This window comes from Pelobates fuscus, chromosome 10, assembly GCF_036172605.1.
Source record: "Pelobates fuscus isolate aPelFus1 chromosome 10, aPelFus1.pri, whole genome shotgun sequence".
NCBI classification, from domain to species: domain Eukaryota; kingdom Metazoa; phylum Chordata; class Amphibia; order Anura; family Pelobatidae; genus Pelobates; species Pelobates fuscus.
The window spans coordinates 129,446,020-129,467,374 of NC_086326.1; the positions used below are offsets into that span (position 1 = coordinate 129,446,020).

Here is a 21,355-nt window from a genome sequence, read left to right on the forward strand (position 1 = left end):
AAGTGCCTGTTTGCTATGTCTGATAGCCAAAATGTGTATAATAAAGGTACATTGTAAACATTGCTGTCCTCTAACTGAATTCTTCTATGCAGCTAGACAAAAAAATGCAGTGTCCCCAAAATCACTTTTACGCAAATTAAACACAAAGCAATTCCACCTCTCGCTCACTACACAGATGTGTAAGAGGTTTGGTTTATCCATGTCCTTGGTAAAGGAAAAATGGATTGGTAACAGTGGTAATAAGACCTGTACCCATGTATGCACTTAATTTATAAGGAAAAGAAGAGAAGGTCTCCATATTAAGTCTATCACTTATGAATGCCTATCTATTGCATTTCAGAAACATAACTATGAGCCTGAGCGATGTGCCCTGGTCTACACTACATTTGCCTATTTGTCTATTAACAATTTTTTATAAAGTTATGTGAAACAATGTCTCAAAGTGCTTTAGTTACGCATTACTATGTGTTACTATCTCTTGTGACTTAGAGTACACCATGTGTCTATCAATAGCTCTAGGAATGATGAGGTGACAAATGTCAATAATCAGGTACTCTGAAGTTGTTTAGCTACTTTGTCTTGTGATCTTGTATGTTTATGTATGCATAATGCTTTTTCTTCCAGTATCCTAGATGAGTTGCAAATCAATTTATCTTGGGTAGCTTTTTTTATTTTAAATTAAAACGCTACGGCCGTGTCTAAACTCTAATTTGCAAAATCTACCTAGTACACAACAATAGCTGTCTTTGAGTAGACTGTAGTGTTCCAAGACTATCTTAGTATGGTTAATGCTTTTTCATTAACCATACTAAGGGGGGGGGGGGGGGGGATCAGGGGTGGGGAGCTGCAATATTATAAAGATTTTTAATCCTAGAGGCCAGAAATTATTTTACTGTGATCCACTTACACTTTATGTCCTAACTCAAACTTTAGGTGGTATTTTGAGACTGTACACCAATACATGGGCATAAAATTGGTTTATTTTATAACCAGATAGTAACCGTTCAGAATCCTGGCTCCACATAGATACCTTCAGCCCTTCTCCTCCTCCCCTTGTGCCCTTTCTCCTTCCCACAGGACCATCACAATTCCTCAACAATATTTAGCAAGTAGTCAATGCTATATGCGTAATATTTTTTTTGAAAGTCCTTTTCCATACCTTCTAACCAATGTTACATATATTTTGAAGTGATTTGTATTTAAAGTACTCTGCATTACTCCTCGTATACAATACTGCACACTGTATCAAAAGTATGTCTCATGATCTTCTTGTGTCTACGTATGCACTTTGTTGAAGTGGCATGATTGCTGACTCATAAGCGTGATCAATAAGATCGTAATCCAACATGCGCCATACACTCCAACTCACACGTACATGCATTTTTCACTAGATTTTCGATTGGCCCACAGATTCCATCACGCACTGATTCAGGATATGGTTTGTTTAGCAGACTTCACAAAACTAAATCTTTACATGTGTTGAAATGAATGAATGGCTCTTGAGTCTTGACTGTTTGCATATCAGTGTTTAACTTGACTAGTCCTTGAGTCAAGTGTTCTTACACTGTGTGACATGCTGAATACACATGTACTTACTAAACATTCTTTCCTTATCAGTTAAGATGGGTAACCAGTGTTGGATATTTTAGACACAATTCTGATTGTATTCCACTCTTTCTCTTGGCGTTTGAAACAACCACAATAACCCAGAATCCCAAAATGAAACTCTGATGCTTCATTTTACTGAAATCTTGTAATGGATGCTTGATTAGGAGGTGGATCAAAAACCACTGAACAACAAACTCCAGCAGAACAGAAACGAAAATAAAAGTTTACATTTTATATGTTTGGGGGACATATACCTGTGCCAAATATCCTAACAAATCAGAAAAGTAACGCTAATGCTGCAAATACTGCACTCATGAAGGATCTAAATAGAATTTGCAGGAACCATCCATCAGGAGACGACAAACTTAATTGTAGTGATTATATTATGGAAAATCCATTGTAACAAAACAAAGCATCCATGGGAATTATCCCAATATCTCATACATATCTCATACAAGCGAGGAGAACAGAAATAGAGAATTTAGAAGCAATTGCAAATTCTTCACAATGAAGATGCTTCCTCAGCAGTTATTCAAGTTAAGGGCACAAATTATAATCCTTTGCTTAGCAGGCTAGTCTCCTCCATTATAAGCCTGCGATCAGTTACATTATAACCCGGTCTCCTGAAAGAGGGTCCCCCCTTTACTATCATGCTTATTGTCCTTTTGACTCCTTGTAGCCATCTCCAACACTTCTTATTTTGACTTCTGGTGGATTTACAAATGTAAAATCTTAGCACCTTTAGGGTAAAAATGAAGACTTAAACCATACACCATTCATAGTTTAAATCCCTTGCTAGTTGAACATTTTATGGGGTGTGTATACTTTATTATATTCTTTCTACTTTATCCTCTGCATTTATTTATTCTAAAGCAGGGCTTGACATATTTGCTTTGAATCTAGGAGACAGTAAAAATAAAATTCCTAAGGGGTCACTAAACACAAAGGACACTACAGTTACTTCCTAGTCCAGTGATGTACAGTATGCAGCATCTAGATTCAGCGTCTTCATGCTCTGCGTGGAGGTTCTAAATGTTCCCCATAGAGATGCATTGATTCAATGCATCTCTATGAGGAGATGCTGATTGGCACTGTGTGGCATTATGCCTCCCGGAAAAGCATTTGGTTGGCCAAAAACATGAAGATTGATTATCTCGATTATAAAGGCAAGGCCAGCCACAGCCAAACTGGCACGGTGTGGGAAAAAAGAAGAGTAAAATCGCCTTTCCTATGCAGTCACACTAATGGGCAGACAAGCAAAAAAAAAGAATTTCCAGGCACTCAGAGTGTTAAAGCCGCAGGCAGATTTTAATGAAACAAAAAAAGCAGCAACGTTTAGACCTTCTGAGAAGTGTTTTTCAGTCTTGAAAAATACCTCTCAGAAGGTCGAAACGTTGCTGCTTTTTTCTTTCATTAAAATCTGCCTGCGGCTTTAACACTCTGAGTGCCTGGAAATTCCTTTTTTTTTGCTTTAACATGTTTGGATTGCTGGTCCTGTTCCGGAGCATCGGTGGATGCTGGGATTGAGTGCAGTTACTAATGGGCAGACACACACATTCAGTAGCAGGCACACTCACAAATTATCTTTTTTATTTAAGTCCACCCAACCTCTTTACCTGAATATGTTCCCTGGGGTCGAGTGGGGCTGCACTGATTTATCTTTAAGCTGTTTCTGCTTTGCTCCCATGGGCGCTGATTAGCAATGCAGGGGCCGGAGTGATGTCATATTCTGTCTTCCAGCATTACAGCATGGCATGTGAGAGAGCAGAGCAGGAAGATCATAGCTCTGCCGCCACCTCCATTCTCCCCCAACCGGCCGCCTTGGGGGGAACAGGCTGACAAATACTCAGGCGCCAGGAAAAATTTCTAGTCGCCATACACACCTGGTGCCTGGGATTTGTCAAACCCAGTTATAAAGGATTATTTAGCACTTCTGTTGTGTTTTTTTTTTCCCTTTACACACTAAAAAATTTGCCATCCATCATACCTGATCTGGTATGTATAGTACCTATCTACACTGACACGTTTCAATTAATTATATTAATATATCTTGTTTGTCCTTTTTGTTTTAAATATGTTTATTAGAGTCGCCATAGAGCTTGGGCAGGCATTTTATGAATCAGTAAAAGTAACATATGGGTGCCTGCGCAGAGGCAAACAAGTCAGAGCAAACAAATAATACAGAAAACTGAATATGCATTGATTAGCGAAATTTGGCACATCAAGAGCATTCAATCGGCATTTTATCGCATTTTGCTGGCCGTTTAGTCGTCCGAGCCATACCTGTGTCCAGCTATGCGTGCAATGGCGTTTACCGCATGGGGCGTCTTATACTTGGTTAAATAAAGGTGTATTTAAGTAAATTAAGTGGACATATACTTTGCGTGTTCTAAATTTTTGTTAATGTTATCAAGGGCATATTCACCGGGTATATTAACGCATTATGCAGGCCGTGTAGTCATCTGAGCCATACTCATGTCTAACCCTAAGTAAGTGTTGTGCTGCGTGTGTGTTGATTATGTGGGTGCTTTATGTTAGTCGTTCGAGCCAGTATCCCATGTCAGTAGGTGTATGCCTGTGGTCCGTGTCTGCAGGCTGTATGCAAGAGTGTCGTGACCGCTGGCTTGTGTCAGTGCTTTGGGTTAGGCAGGATGCGGAAGTGCTGAGACGTTGGAACGTATAACGCAGTTATTGTGCTGTATTAAATCAGTACGTCTACCGTGCCGATATGTAACCCATTAGGGCATTGTACACTGGATACAGTGTACTATTATCAGCATGGACATTTCAGAAATAAGAGTCAACCGTTATTTAACTTCAAAACAGTGCCTGGAAATGTACTTGTTAACTAGCAGGATTTTCAGAGGGATAAGCATAGGTAAGCAAACAAACTATATATATATATATATATATATTGCATAAGGACTCCCACCTTTACGAGAAGTGGCAAGTTTGGCCCCATGTGGAACGCATTGTATTAGCCCGGCATTATATACAATAAGGGTATATGGTTGTCATGTAGGTAATAAGAGGCTATTTCACATCTTGTCATGTAGCTGGCAGCAACTATATACGCAGCTATAAACAGCGTCAATCATTAACCCCTATGGGTATAATAGCATATGCTATGAATTCCTGTAGCATTTTAAGCTAACTTAATAACGACCAGCACGTATCAAATAATCAAAGCAAGTAAAAACTAAAAGCTATAATTGCAGAAAGAACGAGTTCACAAACGGAGTATCATGAAACAGTCCCAGCAGCCTTATCTGTCCTTCGTAGCTTTGATTTATCCTTTGCGTGGGACAGTGCTCAGGCGAAGTGGAGCTGTATAGTGGCATTAATTGAGCCTCTCCGTTAGAGGTGGCAGAGCAGAGCCTGGCAAGGTAGGTTGTAGCTGTGCGGGCTGCCCTCTACTGTGGCCTCTAGTATGCCAATGCCAGGTGTGCCCCTTTTTGTCCAGTTGGTCGGTCATTGCAAGGTCTCTCTAGCACCCCCGGTGCGTCTGTCCCCCTCTTTTCCCCTCCAGGCCTGCTCCGGCCGTGCAACCGGGGACACTGCGGTGCTGTGGGCACTCAGGGATGTCGGTAGTCCGGCAGACTCCCACCCCTGAAAAGTCCTCAGCCCCTTGTCCCCTGCACCTCCCCAACTCCCACAGTTCCCCGTCAGAGCTCCAGCCCCATGGTGCCTCACCCTTCTCCGGTCTCATGCTTGTCGCCGGTGCTCGCCTCCCCGACCACCGGTCCGCCGGGGGTCCAGCTCGCCCCGGCGACACAGGGCTCGCAAAGTTGGGGGCATCCTTCCCTGGACCACCACCAAATCCTGGGATAAGGGCCGGCTCCGCGCCGTCCAGTCAGCCGCCTGGAGGGGTCCATCCGCGGGATCCGTCACACCGAGGGCCCAGGCGACCCCGCGTACCTCCCTGCAGCTTGCACATTTGGCGGCCATCTTGGCTCTTCATGAGGCAACATTCCTCATTATATGGCCCTTAAGGAGTGTCCCTGTAGGTTGTGGGGCTTAGCCCTGTCCGGCACTTAGCTTCAGGGACCTCTGTGGAAGTTCGGGCGTCTGTTAATCTCAGCCAGGGTGTTGCCTCCGGGGGGTAGGACTCCACCTCTGCGGCTGTGTCTGCTGTTGCTGGCTGACCTTCACACGGCCTTCGCCAGTGTAGGCGGTCGGCATCCGACTCACACAGGGTTCCCGCTGTGGCCCGTGCCCCCGCCATGGGACCGGGATAACCCCCGCCGGCCAGGAGGGGGGAGGCGGGGCCGCGCCCCGGGCCGAGGGCATCTCCATACCGCGCGGTGTCTCCGCGGCTCCATGCTGCGTGTGATGGCCGCTGTCGTTCCGATTCTCGGCCACACGGAGGCCGGACCCGGTCTTCCCTGCTTGCCTGTCTTGCGGTACGTAATGTGCGGACATCTGGGGTATATTTTGGGCGTGTTCTGGGGCTATTTTCGTGCCCTTTTGTTCCTTTGGCCCCGGAGCCCATGTGGATGGCGTCCAGTCGGCCCGGCGGCCCGGCCCCGCCCCCTGTTTGTCCTTTTTGGATATTTAACTTTTATTTTATCTGTTGAATTGGAATGTAAATCCATGTACATTTTCATACATTATATATTGTGTATAACTTTATTATGTGATGAGTGACATGTTATCAATGATACAAAATATGTCTATCAAGGCCCCATTTGTCCTAGTAAGAACGTGGCAGGTGATGGCTATATTGTATCACCTGCCAGTTTCCTTTGCCCTAAATGATCCCCATTTTCCCCTTTTTACAATAGTATATTTAGCCTGGTTTTTAGAATGGACCAATGACCTCGGAGCACAACCCCTAACCAATTGTGGACAATCCCACTCACATCTGGATACAAGTGAGCGCGATTGTCATTATGATATGGTACTGCATATTTAGGAGTAGATCGCGATCTTACTATTTATTATTGGATGTTTAGTTTCCTTCTGTCAAACCAGTTTGTCAAAAGCGAGGGAACACTCTTTAGATATAGTAATGACATGGTATATGCATGGAGTTACAGAGAAGTGATCACATGACCGCAATCTCAGTCTATCAAAACAATGGAAGGGGTATTTAAAAAAAATGGTGCTTTCAGAAGTGGTTTGCTCTCCCTCCCTGCCTCTTTCTGTGACTCTAACCTTGCACTTTAAGCATCATTTTTATAGAACTCCGGCATTAATGGATATTATTGGCTTCATAGCACACCCTAATGACAGGGCCCTCCCTCCAGCCTGAAAAACTGGGCAAAAAGTCCAGAGAATTTGATTTCCAAGCCATATATTTAACCCTGTAACAAATTAACTCTAACTTCGGCCAGGGTTTGTGTCTAAGTGTCCACTAAAAGACTGGACATACTCCGTTTTGAATACCTTGGTTTGTGTACATTTGCAAATGATATGCCATGATGGGGTTATTCTCATTCCTGGACTGCCATACTGATGTTCAAGCAGTCTTGTCACCTTGGGATCTTCACAAAATGCTGGGGCCAAATTGCTTAGGGTTTACATGATGCTGATGCTGTGGATATTCAACAGACATTTTGTAATTTTGAAGGAGTTTCATGGGGAAAGACCCCCTTTTATAAGCAGAACTGTAAACAAAATGAAATAGAAAATGTCTCGGCTCTTTTGGTGTAAACCAGATTCTTCTCGTGCAAAAATGAAACTCCAGTATGTGGCATAAAGACCTTGTGTGGTGTGTTTGTTTTTTTTTTGGTTTTTTTTATTCCCCTTCCCACTCCCCTCGTCTATAATGATTAACTCCTTAAGGATGCAGTTTCAAGCTGGACTTACCCTTAAGGACACAAGCAATTTTTTAATTTTTTGCTTTTTGTGTTCAACCTCAACTTGCATTTTTCTTATTTATTGCACCAACACCTATTTTATATATTGTTTTTTTTAAAGGACAAAGAGGGCTTTAATCTGATGTGACATGTACATATATAAAAAAAAAATTGCAAAATAAATTAAAAAAAGCGTTTTTTTTTTCTTCACAGTTTAGCCAATAACATATGTATAATAGGTGCAGCTTGAAGAATGTAATTCAAAATAAATTCATTTAGTTGTTCTGATTTTTAGAGTACATATTATGTCTGGGATTTCAGCTTATTTTATAAGTTACAGGTCACAAAATACAAGGAATAAAATGAATTTTTAATGTCGAGTGATTTTAGATATTGGTATGTTGGTCTTGTAAGCTTAATAGCCATCACAGAAAACACAATTGCCACACAAAAGTATATATATTTATATAAAGCGGACATCACAGGCTCTTTATATAAGGGGATTCTGACACTTTTTTTTTAGCCATTTCGCCGGCATCCTTTGCTTAATATTGCTGTAAAATCGTGTCTTTTTCTTCAGATTTTTAACATACACACATATAACAAGGTTTTTAAATGTGTATTTTGTAAACCTGATGTGTACTACTGTTGTAAACCCCATACTGTGTTCAGCTACATCTACTGAGTAAAACGATACCCCCAATGTATGCCTTTGCCACTATCCTGTGAAGCTACAGTGCCATAAAAGAGACCTGACCATTTCAGTTTTCACAGTGATAATTTTGATAGATGAGTTTGATGGGTGCAAGTCTCATTTTGTGGCATTGTACTAGTTTGACTGTTCAAATTGCCCCACAAAGGCCTACCATTTGTGAAAGTAGACACTACAGTGTATCTTATATGTTGTGTATTGTGCCTTAACGTGATGGCATTTTTTCGTCAGTTTATGCCAAACTCTTTTCCACTATCCTGTAAAGTTACAGTGCCATAAGAGTCCTGACCATTACAGTTTTTACAATTATAATTATGATGATGGATTTGATGTGGCTCTCATTTTAAGGCATTGTAGCAGTTCGACAGGTTAAATTACCCCATAAATGCATACCATTTGTGAAAGTAGACAGCACAGGCTATTTCATATGGTATATTTTGAGCCTTGGTATACAGTTATTTTAGCACCAATTTCTTTCAAATTTTATTGTATTGTTTTAATTTTGCTTTTTTTGTACACACACGTTGCACTTTAGTGGTTTATTTTGGAAACTTGATATATGCTACTTTAATAAAAATCTATAAATTATTCTCAGCTATATTTCCTTAGTACAAAATGACGCCCTTTTGTAGAACATAGCCAGGTTTTTGTGAAAATACAGGGCTGAAATTGTATCCGCCCGAATATAGTTTTTCTTTTAAAATTAGCAAATTGAAGCTGGGTGTTTGGTGCATGTTGGGTCATTTTAGTCGCTCGTATATTTTCATTACGCCACCGATGCATATCATTTGCAAAAGGGGACTCTCACATAAAATATTTTGAGTTTTATTGAAGTGACATTTTGTTACCCTTTTTTTTTCTCCTCAAAGATTATGGTATTCATTTTAATTTGTAAGTTTTTGACATACACATAGTATTGTTTATGCTTATTTTTTTTTTAATCTAGTGTGTCCCAATCAAAATCCCTAATCCTAAACCAAGCCCTAATTCTAAACCAAATCCTTATCCCAAATCTAAACTTAAATCTAATCATAAACCTCACCACAATCTTAACCCGTACCCTAATCCCATGTGTAGCCCTAATTATAAACTTAATCCTAATCTCAATCCTAACTAGCAATAGTGTTAGAAGGATTCCCCAGCTGGTGTCAGCAGAGGAATTCCAAAAAGATGCCCGTGATGATCCTAATCTGAATCCTAACCTGAAACATAATCCCAATACTAAAATTAATTATAAATCTAATCATAAACATAATAATAAATCTAATACTTATTCTACACCGAATAATAATCCTTAATTTAATCTTAATCCCAAAGGTTTCCCTCTCGGTACTAATATTAGTAAAGGGATTTTAAACTAAAACGGACAGTGGTACGTTGCTGCCATCTACTGGCTATTTTCTATATTGCAGTCTTCTATCTCTTACATTAAAAACATTATGCCCAATGCATTGAAATGCTACTAAAAAAAGCCCAGCTTTGATCAGAATGGCATTGGGGCATAGATGGTGACCTTCCAGGGTCTATTCAGAACCTGGGGGTCTCCCAAGCACCAGATCACTTGAGATAATGACTGTAGCTGAGCTTGATCGCTCAGCTGCAGAGTTCTCTGTGGATTTAAAGGGTTCTATGATATGCTGACTTCTAGCAATTAATGCAGTCCATCAAAAAGTCTGGGGCCACTAAAAATGGCCTCACCTGACAGAGGGGAGCCCCAGGTATCTATTGATACCTAGGTTTTTGTGGTGTGGGCTGGGTTTTAACCCTGCTTATACTACATTTTTGTCTATGGGGATGTAAATCCCCATTGAAAGAGTTGCAAGCAGATCTTACTTTGAGCTCTGCATGCAGCTCACTTGTCAGTCTAGAAATGGTCCCAGCTGATAGAGGGGAGTTCCAGGTTTCTAATGATACCTGGGTTTTCTGGTGTGAAATACCTGATGTTACCAGCAGGGAAACAGACCCTGCTGGAAAAATACTGCATGATGGAAATTTTATGTTGTGCGTCCTTAGGGGTAGGATCATTTCCGTCATGCGTCCTTAAGGGTTCAAAGGGAATTTGTTTGATTTGCAGCATTTGGCTTGGCTTGAGTGGAGAATCATGGGATTTCTATGTAAGCTGTTGAGATACCAATGCATTAAGATGTTTTTACTATTAACTGTAGCATCTAGAATCTTTAATGTACTGAGAGGTAAGAATGCTGCTTAATGTCTATTATTTAGATCGTTATTGACCTTTTGTGTGTTTTTGGTTTTCCCCTTTCTCCAGTCTCTGCATCTCCCTTGTTGGGGAAAGAGCAATGTGCCGGTGGCGCGGTAGTCTGGTGTGTGAATGTCCAAACTGCATCTCAGTGTGGCGCGGTTAAGCACTGCCAGCAGAATGTCTGGAACAAACCCACAGTGGTAAGTGTGAAACTTGCTTTATATTTGCTGGACAAAGTGATTGTGCGTTCTTTAACTTGATTCTGGTAATAAAAATTTTACCTGGATTTTGTTTTGTAGAAATCTGTTGAGTGTGATCTGTGCAAAGAGATAGTGACCGCAGTGGGGAACTTCTTGAAGGAGAACGATACACAGGTATAGCTTCTGTCTATTTTGCAGCTCAATTATTTATTAACCCCTTAAGGATCAAACTTTGGGAATAAAAGGGAATCACGACATGTCACACATGTCATGTGTCATTAAGGGGTTAAGCAGTGCAGCTAGAATATATTTGTATGCAGTTTCTATAACTATTACAAAATGCAGTGTTTTTATAAAGTACTTTTTTGCAACTTTATATATTTTTTCCGGACCCAACAGATAACATAGAACAAGTGACCCCTCACATTCTCCACATGTTGGTATAGTACTGCAAAAGTTGAAAAATGATATGCATCATGCATTCAAAAATGTATGCTATTGCCTGAATGGGGGAGACATTATTCTAGAGATGGAGAGATTTTTATTTATTTTTTGGTAAATATTAACTACTTTAAACTAAAGCAATATGTGGCTTCTTTTGAACTGGCAAGAAGTAATGTTTAACCATTGCTGTTTTACATATTTCTAGAGTCAAATTGAAAACTACTTACATAAAGTGTGTGACTTGTTCCATGATCCCTCCTTTGTTTCGGAGTGCAAAGAATTGGTGGACACCTACTACCCAGTTGTGTATCAGCTTGTGGAATCAGAGCTGGTATGTGTGTTGTATATTTTTTTTTTTATATTATTTGAATTAAGTTTCTGCCACTACACAAAGTGATACTTCATTTTCAAAATTGTTCGACATGCTTCACTGCTTGAACCTCAGTTGCTTTTTTTGTCGTTGTTTGTTTAACCCTCTAGGAAAATCCAGGTGTAGCATGTGGTGCAATTGGTTTATGCAAAAATCTTCAACAGCATCTTGGCAGCTTGAGTCCACAGCAGCTCCAGACTAATGAGATCCCTGAAACAGTGGACCCAAAACTGGTTTACCCTTTCATAGCCAATGTTCCTCTACTACTGTATCCTGAGAAGGATATTCTTCAGGAACCTAAGGTAAGGGGGAGGGCTTAAGTTCAGTCTAAAGTTTACCTGTGGTGTGTGTTTTTGTTTTGCGTTTGTGTGTTTTGTTGTTTTTTTACGTAATTTTTTCTTTTTTTTATAACCTTTTGCAAAAATAGCATTTTAAAAGTACTGAAGCACCTGGAAAATGTACACTTTTATCTTTTTTTAATTCTTTTTTCTTTATTTTTCTTTAGACTGGGGATGTCTGCCAAGATTGTCTACAGCTAGTAACTGATTTGCAAGAAACGCTCCGAAGCAATTCCTCTTTTTACCAGTCATTGGTGGATCGAGCCCTAAAGGGATGTGATCAGCTTGGTGGTGGCCTCAGTGATATGGTATATTGGGTTTTTCTTTCTCTTGCAACATAAAGGGTAGTCTAAGCTCCAAATCCATCTTAGTGAGTTAATTTTGGGGGCTTAGATGCTTCTCCTGCAGCCTTGATGCCTTGTTGTTTTTGAGAAACTGCAGGTATGCATTTTGTACTTTTCAAAATACTTGAACATTAAAGAGAGAGAGATCATCTAAATATATGCATTCTATAAGTAATACCTAAAGAATAATAAACTTCCAGAAAAACTATGGAAATTGAAAAATAATGTATGTCTAAAGTGGAGAGGGGGGAATGGAAGGGTATGGAGAGACACCGTTCTGGGCTGTAATGTACCCAAATCCTGGCTTTAAAGAGTGTGTGTAAATGCATTAGGAATGTGTACCTTTTTTTAATTGGCTTATTTTGTAACTTCTTCCAGTGCAAGACTTACATTAACCAGTATGCAGAGTTTGTCATGCAAGCTGTGCTGCAGATGGTGAGTTTGACTACTCCTGTTGATAAATGTGACTCTTAGCCTGCTCTCCTTATTGGTGGTCAAGTCATTTTTAGGCTTTTAGTCTAGGCAATAAAGTGCCCTTTTAAAATGTTGTGGTTTTTGTGTGCAGAAGTAAACTAAAAACGATTACAGTTTTTTTTTAATTCTCCCCGCCTCCCCCCCCCCCCCAAAAAAAAAAAATCCTTTTCAGTGCTTCTCCTCACTTGCCAATGTTCTGGACAGTCATCTAGTAAGCCTCTGGTTAGAAGCATAAATCCAAACTAAAAGCATGTTATTGGTGAACATGGTGTGCAATCATTAATAATTAAACCATAAGCGTGCACTGGCTTTCTCGGAAGTGCATTATTATGCTATCCAGACTTTGAAATTCGTCATGTTCAAAGAGGACTAAAGATGGCCGTCACCACAGTGCAAGAGAAATCCAGGAATGATGCATAAAGGGACTGTATTACATGCAAATGTCTCATTAATCATGATTTGAAGGAGGTTTTCCTCTCTTGCTTGTAAAATGGTCTACTGCTGACTTATGTAAACTTTTTTCTCCCCCCTCCCCATTCTTAAAGCAAACATTTAGAATCTTTTCAGGACATGTTGCCAGGCAGCTGGCCAGTTTATAGGGTCAATGATCAAAAGCACTGATACAAATGAAGGCTTCTACAGTATTTTAGTATGATGACTAGATCATTCAGAGAATACTTTGTTTCGCAAACCATGTCAGACAACCAAGGGATTCTATAGTCACCAGAACAACTACAGTTTAGTATGTCCTGCCGGATTTTTGCCGTAAACCAGTGGTAGTCAACCTTTTTCTACCTACCGCCCACTAATGCATCTTTTTGGTTGAAAAAATTTCCTTACCGCCCACCAGTTTTCGCGCAAATGCGGAATATTTTTAAGAAAGGAGGGTGTTTTTTTAAAAAAATAAATGTATGTACATTTATCTTTTTATTTCTACTTAATGCAGGTTTATGAGGTTTTTAACTTTATAATGTTTAATGAGAAAACAATAAAGTAAATTGAAATTACCTTTACTAGTGATTAATGAGATCCTTGAGGTTGATGCTGCGAGACTAAATATTTGATATCTGGTTCGATTTTCGTAAGGAACAAACGAAGGTCTCTTTCAGTGATATTCAGACGACTTCTCTGTTTGCGCATAATATGATTTCTCATTTGTGCGTCAGCTCATCTCCTCTCCCTCCTCAATTCCCCTCCCCACCTTTTTTTCCCCTTTTTTCTATTTTTTAACCGTCCTTATAGCAATGCCCAGTAGGAAGGCTGAGCTAGGTAGCCCACTTACTATAGTCCACTATAACATACAGACACACACACACACACACACACAAGACACACACACAGGACACACACACAGGACACACACACAGGACACACACACACAGGACACACACACACAGGACACACACACACAGGACACACACACAGGACACACATACAAAGACACAGACAGGCACACATACACACACACACACACACGTATGTGTGCCTGTCTGTGTCTTTGTATGTGTGCCTGTCTGTGTCTTTGTATGTGTGTCCTGTGTGTGTGTCTGTATGTTATAGTGGACTATAGTAAGTGGGCTACCTAGCTCAGCCTTCCTACTGGGCATTCCTATAAGGATGGTTAAAAAATAGAAAAAAGGGAAAAAAAGGTGGGGAGGGGAATTGAGGAGGGAGAGGAGATGAGCTGACGCACAAATGAGAAATCATATTATGCGCAAACAGAGAAGTCGTCTGAATATCACCGAAAGAGACCTTCGTTTGTTCCTTACGAAAATCGAACCAGATATCAAATATTTAGTCTTGCAGCATATACATACAAACAGACAGACACACACACACACAAGCAGACAGGCACACACACAAGCAGACAGGCACACACACAAGCAGACATGCACACACACATGCAGACACACACATAAGACATACATAGACACACACACATGCAGACACACATACAATGACACATACATACAAAGACAAGACACACATACATACAGACAGACACATACACACACACAAGACACATACAGACACACATACGACACACACAAGACATACATACAGACACAGACAGGCACACATACACACGAGACACATACATACAAACAGACAGGCACACATACAAACAGACACACACAGACATGCACACACACATGCAGACACAAGACACACATACAATGACACATACAAAGACAAGACACACATACATACAGACAGACACACACACACAAGACATACATACAAAGACACATACAGACAGACACACACACAAAAGACATACATACAAAGACACATACAGACATACACACACACACAAGACATACATACAAAGACACATACATACAGACACACACACACAAGACATACCTACAAAGACACACACACACACACATTATATTTAACTCACCCTCCTGTTTCCTACCTTTAAGGTGCAGGAGGGTGACTTTCCCTGGGGTCCAGTGGTGGCTCAGGTGGATGGGAGTCAGAGTTCCCACTCTGACTCCCTGGTGTTCCTCCCGCGCGGATCTCAGTTTTAGCTGGGAGGAGTGACCGGGAAATCACTTCCTCCCAGCTCTGATGTCATCACAGGGGGCCCGGTCGCGCTGTTAAAGCGCCCAGCGCTGACCGAGCCCCCTTTACAATCCGCATCCATCGGGTGGCCCTGACAGCATGGGCCACCCGATGGACACTTTGGAAGGCGGCCCCGGCGGTTTACCGGGCGGGCCGGAGCCGCAAATGGTCACGGCGGTACCCAGACGCACGGGTACCGCCAGCTCGCACCCGCCCGCCCGATCAACCTGGAAATCCCTACCGCCCACCTGGAATCCTGAAACGCCCACTAGTGGGCGGTAGGGACCAGGTTGACGAACCATGCCGTAAACACTGTGCAGCAGAGAAAATGCAGTGTTTACATTACAGCCTAGGAACACCTCTAGGGGCCACTCCTCTGATAGCCACTAGGGTTTTTTCCTAGGGCAGTGCTGAACAGTGTGCAGCACTGCCATTCGGCGTCTCCATGCTCTGCTGAACTTTCCCCATAGAGATGCATTGATTCAATGCATCTCTATGAGGAGGTGCGATTGGCCAGGGCTGTGTTTGGTGTTCGGTACTACTGCACGTCCAAAGGGAGTGGGATCCCTTCTGATTATCCCACAGGCGTCAAAATTGAGCCATAATCTTCTGGCTCTCTCCTTGTGAGTACCGAAATATAGATTGTATATTGTACCATTGTTATACTGTACGATATTGCACTAGGTGCCTGTCTACTTTTTTATTTCTACAGCCACTTCATCTGTATTTATACTACCACCATTTACCCTGAACCAAGCAACTCCACCCACTATGTATGTATATATTTCTGTTTGATTTTAGTGTGGACAAGAGAGGTTACCACACGGGTGTTTGAGTCACTTGGTATTCCTTTTGGGTGATGCGCTTAGACTCTGTATCTGTATTTTTTCACTGTGTTTGGCCCTGGGCCGCCTCCTTGGCTGAGATAATCAAAATTGACAATGTCAGCAAATCCAATGCTTTCCTGTGGGTAAGCATTGTGATTGGCTGAGATTGTCCGTTTAGATGATCTTGGTCATTAAGGTGGTTTGGGATTGGGGCCAGAGTCGGTAGAACTGTGCAGCTCTGGAAAAAAGGTAAGTTTTTACTATATTCAAGGGGGCGCCACAGACCCTACTTAGTTTAACACTATCCTGACTTTACGACACTCCTTTTACTACTTTTTCTTTTTATATTTAATCTTTATTGAAATTTTTCTTTTTTTTTCTTAAATAATATTACAAAAGGGAATAAATAAAATAGAAAAAGACATGAGGTATGTATAAAAACAGATACAATAAACTACCGGCCAAAGAAAACTCTGGCAGGAAGTGAAAGGGTTACAGGGGTAGTGAAGGGCATAACCCTAGATATATAGAGAAAACAAAGAAAGTGATGAGGAGAGCTCCTCGTATAGCCGGGGTACTTCTCCTCACCACTGCTACCCCCAAATGAATATCAAGTAATAGTAGCTTAAAAACTGACAACCTTGGGGGCGGAGCTTGACCTGCTAACGGAACAGTCGCATGTTCGCAGGGCTCCCGCTGTTCTCAGCATATTCCCTGCCGCAAACCGCAATCACATGACCTGCTCAAGCACCAAACTGCTCTACCCTAGACTGGGGAGAGCTGGTGTATCCTCCGATACCAGAACCCTGCGATTCCGACACCGGGAACCTGAGCTAGCCAGCTGTGGCCTACAGATGGCGGAGATGGGGAGAGACGGCCGCTCTCCTCGTCTTGACACCGGCGATGCAGACACAGCGACATACTACCTCTCCCCCCCCCCCCAGGGACCGGCGGGGGTGATCCCGGTCCACTCCAGGGAGGCAACCCTGCTGCATGGGACAAACGAGCAGGCACTGAACGAGCACTACCCAGCAACGGGAAATCGAAATATGGCGGACGCCACGTGCTCTCACCCACACTGGGACCTCGAAGCCAGACTAGACAGCCTGTTCACAGCCTTCTGGAGGAAGCTGGAGAGTAGGCAGCAACAAGCACTACTTACTGAGACAGAACACACACCTCATAAAGTGCCTTCACTCTCCAGCGACAAACCCACAGTATCCAAGATACGGAGAGGCAGAAAATGGCGGACCACAAGACCCGGCTCCCAGCACACGCGGGCCACGCACCAGAAAACACCCAAGCTTCCCAGCATGCGAAAATCGGCAAACAAAGCCACAACCAGCCTGCCACGGGCCGACAGGGCTGCAGCAAGGTGCTTGCCTCACAAAGCAAGCCGGTCTCTGAAGCCACGCAGAAGAAGCTGCCGCTCCTGCACAGCCGGGCTTACACAGCGACCCCTGAATGCAGACCCACACTTGGGAAAGCAGCAAGGCTCCATAGAGAGACTCTCAGGACTGGGAAACGCAGAGCCTCCACACGGCATTGGATGAATATAGGTACCATGGTACCCCAGCAATCCACCCCCAGTGCCCACACCTTGAGCCCAGAACCACCCCAGTTTCACCCAGCACGCCAGCATGCTCTCATCCTCAGATCACCATAACGGGACTTAAAGCCTGATTCACCTGGGAAGCCTCCCGGGAAACACACTCCTCTACCACAGTACTATAGACCACAAGCTTGAGTCATAAAAGACTATTAATCACTAGCACTGTTTTCATGTTTACTCAGCATGTTTTCTTCCAAACATGTCCTAATTGTGCAGACATGTGTACTTAACATATTATTTTAATGCCATATGTATACAACCACATAGTATAAGCTACTATATTGTACTTATCACTTAACGGAGCTCAATGTTAACATTTTCTGTTACCCATCCTTATTTTATGCCTAGCCGAACTCCCCAGTTGCAACTAAATGGTTAAAGCCTGTTTAAGCATCTATATATAAAAAAAAAAATGTGCATGACCCTCAAATGTCACTTCAAGTTTTAAACATATTGTACTGAAGCTTGTCCATGATGCTGTGACTTATTGAAAGCTTGTTTGTAATTTTCATAAATGCACGACCAAAATAAAGAATTATAAAAAAAAAAAAAAAAAACTGACAACCTTTATTGAAACAAAAAAATATAATAACAATAATAATGATAATTATTTAAATCTCAAAAAAACACACTTATACACCCTAAGTGGTGGAAATTAAAACAAAGACTAGAGACTACAGTACTAGCTGGTAAAGTATTCAGGTATTATCCTTGTATAGACAAATATATCACAATGTGTCAGAGCAGTGCAACTATTGTATAATTATATGAAACAGTTGAACACATTGACAGAAAGTATATACAGAGGAATACCAGCCTGTTTAGTAATTAATTGCAGTAAAACAAACAGCAGGGGGTCTCCCCTTTATGTATCAAAAAGTAGGGGGAAAAAAAACTCAAGTAAACTCTTCCTAAAGAATCCCTTACTAAGTATTAGCTTCCAGCAGTGAAAAAACTCCGTATATTCAGTTAATCTAGCAGAAGTTAAATCGAAAGGATAGGGAGATAAGAGGTAGAGGAATCAAATTGGTTAGAAAAAGTGCTGTCTAAACAGGGTCCAGTATAGAAAGAACGGACTCTGTCGCACCAGCATTAGTCATAGATCCCTATACTATAACATAGATCTCTTTAGGGGATATCCTGCAAGCTGTAGTCTCAGTCGATAGAAGCCATGAACACAATCGTCAAATCATAGCTAAGTAGTAATTAATGTATGCACAGGTCGCCCTGCACAAGTCGCCCAACGCGCGTTTCGGCGGTCTAACCGCCTTTCTCAAGGGCAAGTAAATGGCAGTGCAACACCCTCCCTTAGCTCCTTAAATACCAGAAGTCCCTCCTACCTGTCCACGGGAGGAGGGATTCGATGGTGTCCGCCAGACGGCTGATCAAAGCCGGACAAGGAGTGTAATCACCGCCCACAAGTGAAGTGCGCATGACCGCATCAAATTGCGAGCGCATGCGCAAGCACTTAGGATTTGAGCTTAGACTCAGATACAGATCATCATGACAGGACAGAGTTCCTTCTCTAATGAAATTATTCAAGTAGGCTAAGTGTGGAGTAAGCCTTCCTAGCCAGATATCCATGGATAGGTGTGTATATATATCATGCCTATTTGAATAGCCCATACTTAATCCAAAATTTAAAGAAACATAACTTCATAAATGTGAGAAATTAAACTTCACTCTATGATTAACTTCAAAAATGAATCTTACATATCAGATGAATTACAAATGGAATTCTTGTGTTGTAAACAGGTATATATATCCCCCCTTATAGTGGAATAACCCATGCACATAGACACCTCCATCCATAGATATATTGTTAGAGGGAATTACCCCTCATCCATTTTGATGTTAATGTGGTGGGCCAGTGTATATATTCCCGTCTACACTGTCCATAGATGTTCTGTTGATGGCATATCCACACAGGGGAAAGGAGGAGGGAGGGTTGGAAAAAAGGACGAAAGTAAATAATAATAAATGTTTCATCTGTCAGAAACGATTATTATAGCAACCAAATCAATAGATTAAAAACAGAGTGGTTTGTACATGAAAAATAAAATAGTGGCCTGGCTCAAAAACAGGGGGGGGGGGGTTTCTTGCAAGCAAGACCCTCGTATAAACACAATGAAGCAAAATAGCCCAAAGTAGGGCACTCAAAAATAGTATGGTCAAATAAATGGGGCAAAAGAAAAACCCTCATTCAGACCCCGAGGTTGGAGTGTCTTTAATCTGTATATCCATTTTGACTCTCTCTGTCTCAAGACCCTGTCAAAGTCTCCACGTCTTTGGTTCCTTTTGACTAATTCCAAGCCACAGAACCTAAGGTTGTTGGAGTCACCGTGATGGTGTTCTTTAAGGTGTCTCGAGACAGGTGTTTCAAGGCGATTCCTTGGAGACCGTACATGTTCCATAATTCTCTCCTTGAATGCCCTAAAAGTCTTGCCCACGTATTTTACTCCACAGGAGCATGACAGCAGGTACACAAGGCCTTTGGTGTTGCAATTAAAGAAGTTCTTTATCTTAATTGAACCTTGTCCTGCACTGTCACTCACGGTTTTGGATCCTCTAGATATGTATCTACATGCTACACATCTTCCACAGCCATATGAACCACAGGGCTGAGTACCCAACCAAGTGGCTCGTGGATGTGGCATGGTGGAAAAATGGCTGGGTACCAGCATGTCCCGGATATTACGCCCCCGTCTGGCCGTGATATCAATATGTGAGCCCAAGACATTTTTGAGCTGTATATCATTTAGTAAAATGGGCCAAAATCTGTCCAGGGACCTTCTGACTTCAGACCAACCCGCATCATACGTCGCAATCATATATATAAAAACATTACAATTCATTGCAGTTCAACAGTTATTATGACAGAAGGGAAAGAAATTTTAAATATATACGATTAATCTTGAAAACCCTCTTTGCTTTATCCTATCCCTTTCTTTGTATAATTATTCTCTTTAGTGAGTTTTCCTGCCTTCCTTTATTTTTATTTTCCCCCTGCTTTTCTCTCCCCTTTTCCCTTCCTCTTCCCTTTCCTTTTCCCCTTTCACTTTCTCCTTTTTCCTTTTACACATAAAACTAAATCATATATTCATTCACACAAAAAAAACAAAAAAAAACCCCACTATCTTTTGCTGAGAGTTAATCGTGTACTACTTATGGGAACCTGAAAAGAAGGATTAACATTCACTCTCTCTACCAATCGAGTTCCCTTTAACTATAACCTTCTTGAAAGTTTGCGCACAGGTACCACCGCCCCAGCTACGTTTACCAGGCATATAGACCATGATGTATGCTAAGTCTCATTTCTTCTACCTAACTTTGTAATCCATTTCTGCCATGGTTCAATTCGTGGATTATAATATTTATCTTGTCTCAATATCCCTATCTCCATATTACAATTATTCAGCACCTGATGTTTTATCATCTCCCAAGACGGGGAATCTGGAGTCTTCCAGTATCTTGCAAGAGTAGCTTTAGTTTCTATAAGGATATGAATAATTATTTATTTTTTATCCTTTGGAATTATGGGCCATGCAAGATGTAGTATCATAGAACTACAAGTAAAATCTAGATCCACCTCTATTTCTTCCTTACAGAATTTCGCTACCTTTTGCCATAGTTGAAATATATTCGGACATGACCACCATATATGAACATAATCTGCTCTAGAAGAAGCACAACGCCAACAGAGATATTGCATTCCTGGGTATATTTTTGCTAGCTTAGCTGGAACATAGTGCCATCTATCAATAATCTTATAATGGCTTTCCGATACGTTTAAACAATGTGAAGCTTTAGTTACTGCTCTGTTAGCCTTAAGCCATTCATTTCTCGTAATT

The 21,355-nt window shown here is 41.5% G+C and overlaps 1 protein-coding gene across 1 annotated transcript in view; it reads left to right on the top strand.

Annotated features, from left to right (window-relative positions):
- LOC134575849 (prosaposin-like) overlaps positions 1 to 21,355 on the top strand; it is a 39,954-nt gene that overhangs the window by 872 nt on the left and 17,727 nt on the right. Inside the window, exons 2-7 of the mRNA XM_063435284.1 lie at positions 10,391 to 10,524; positions 10,624 to 10,698; positions 11,174 to 11,299; positions 11,449 to 11,640; positions 11,844 to 11,984; positions 12,399 to 12,455. Of these exons, the coding sequence (XP_063291354.1) occupies positions 10,391 to 10,524; positions 10,624 to 10,698; positions 11,174 to 11,299; positions 11,449 to 11,640; positions 11,844 to 11,984; positions 12,399 to 12,455 (725 nt within the window). The remainder of the gene's footprint in view (positions 1 to 10,390; positions 10,525 to 10,623; positions 10,699 to 11,173; positions 11,300 to 11,448; positions 11,641 to 11,843; positions 11,985 to 12,398; positions 12,456 to 21,355) is intronic.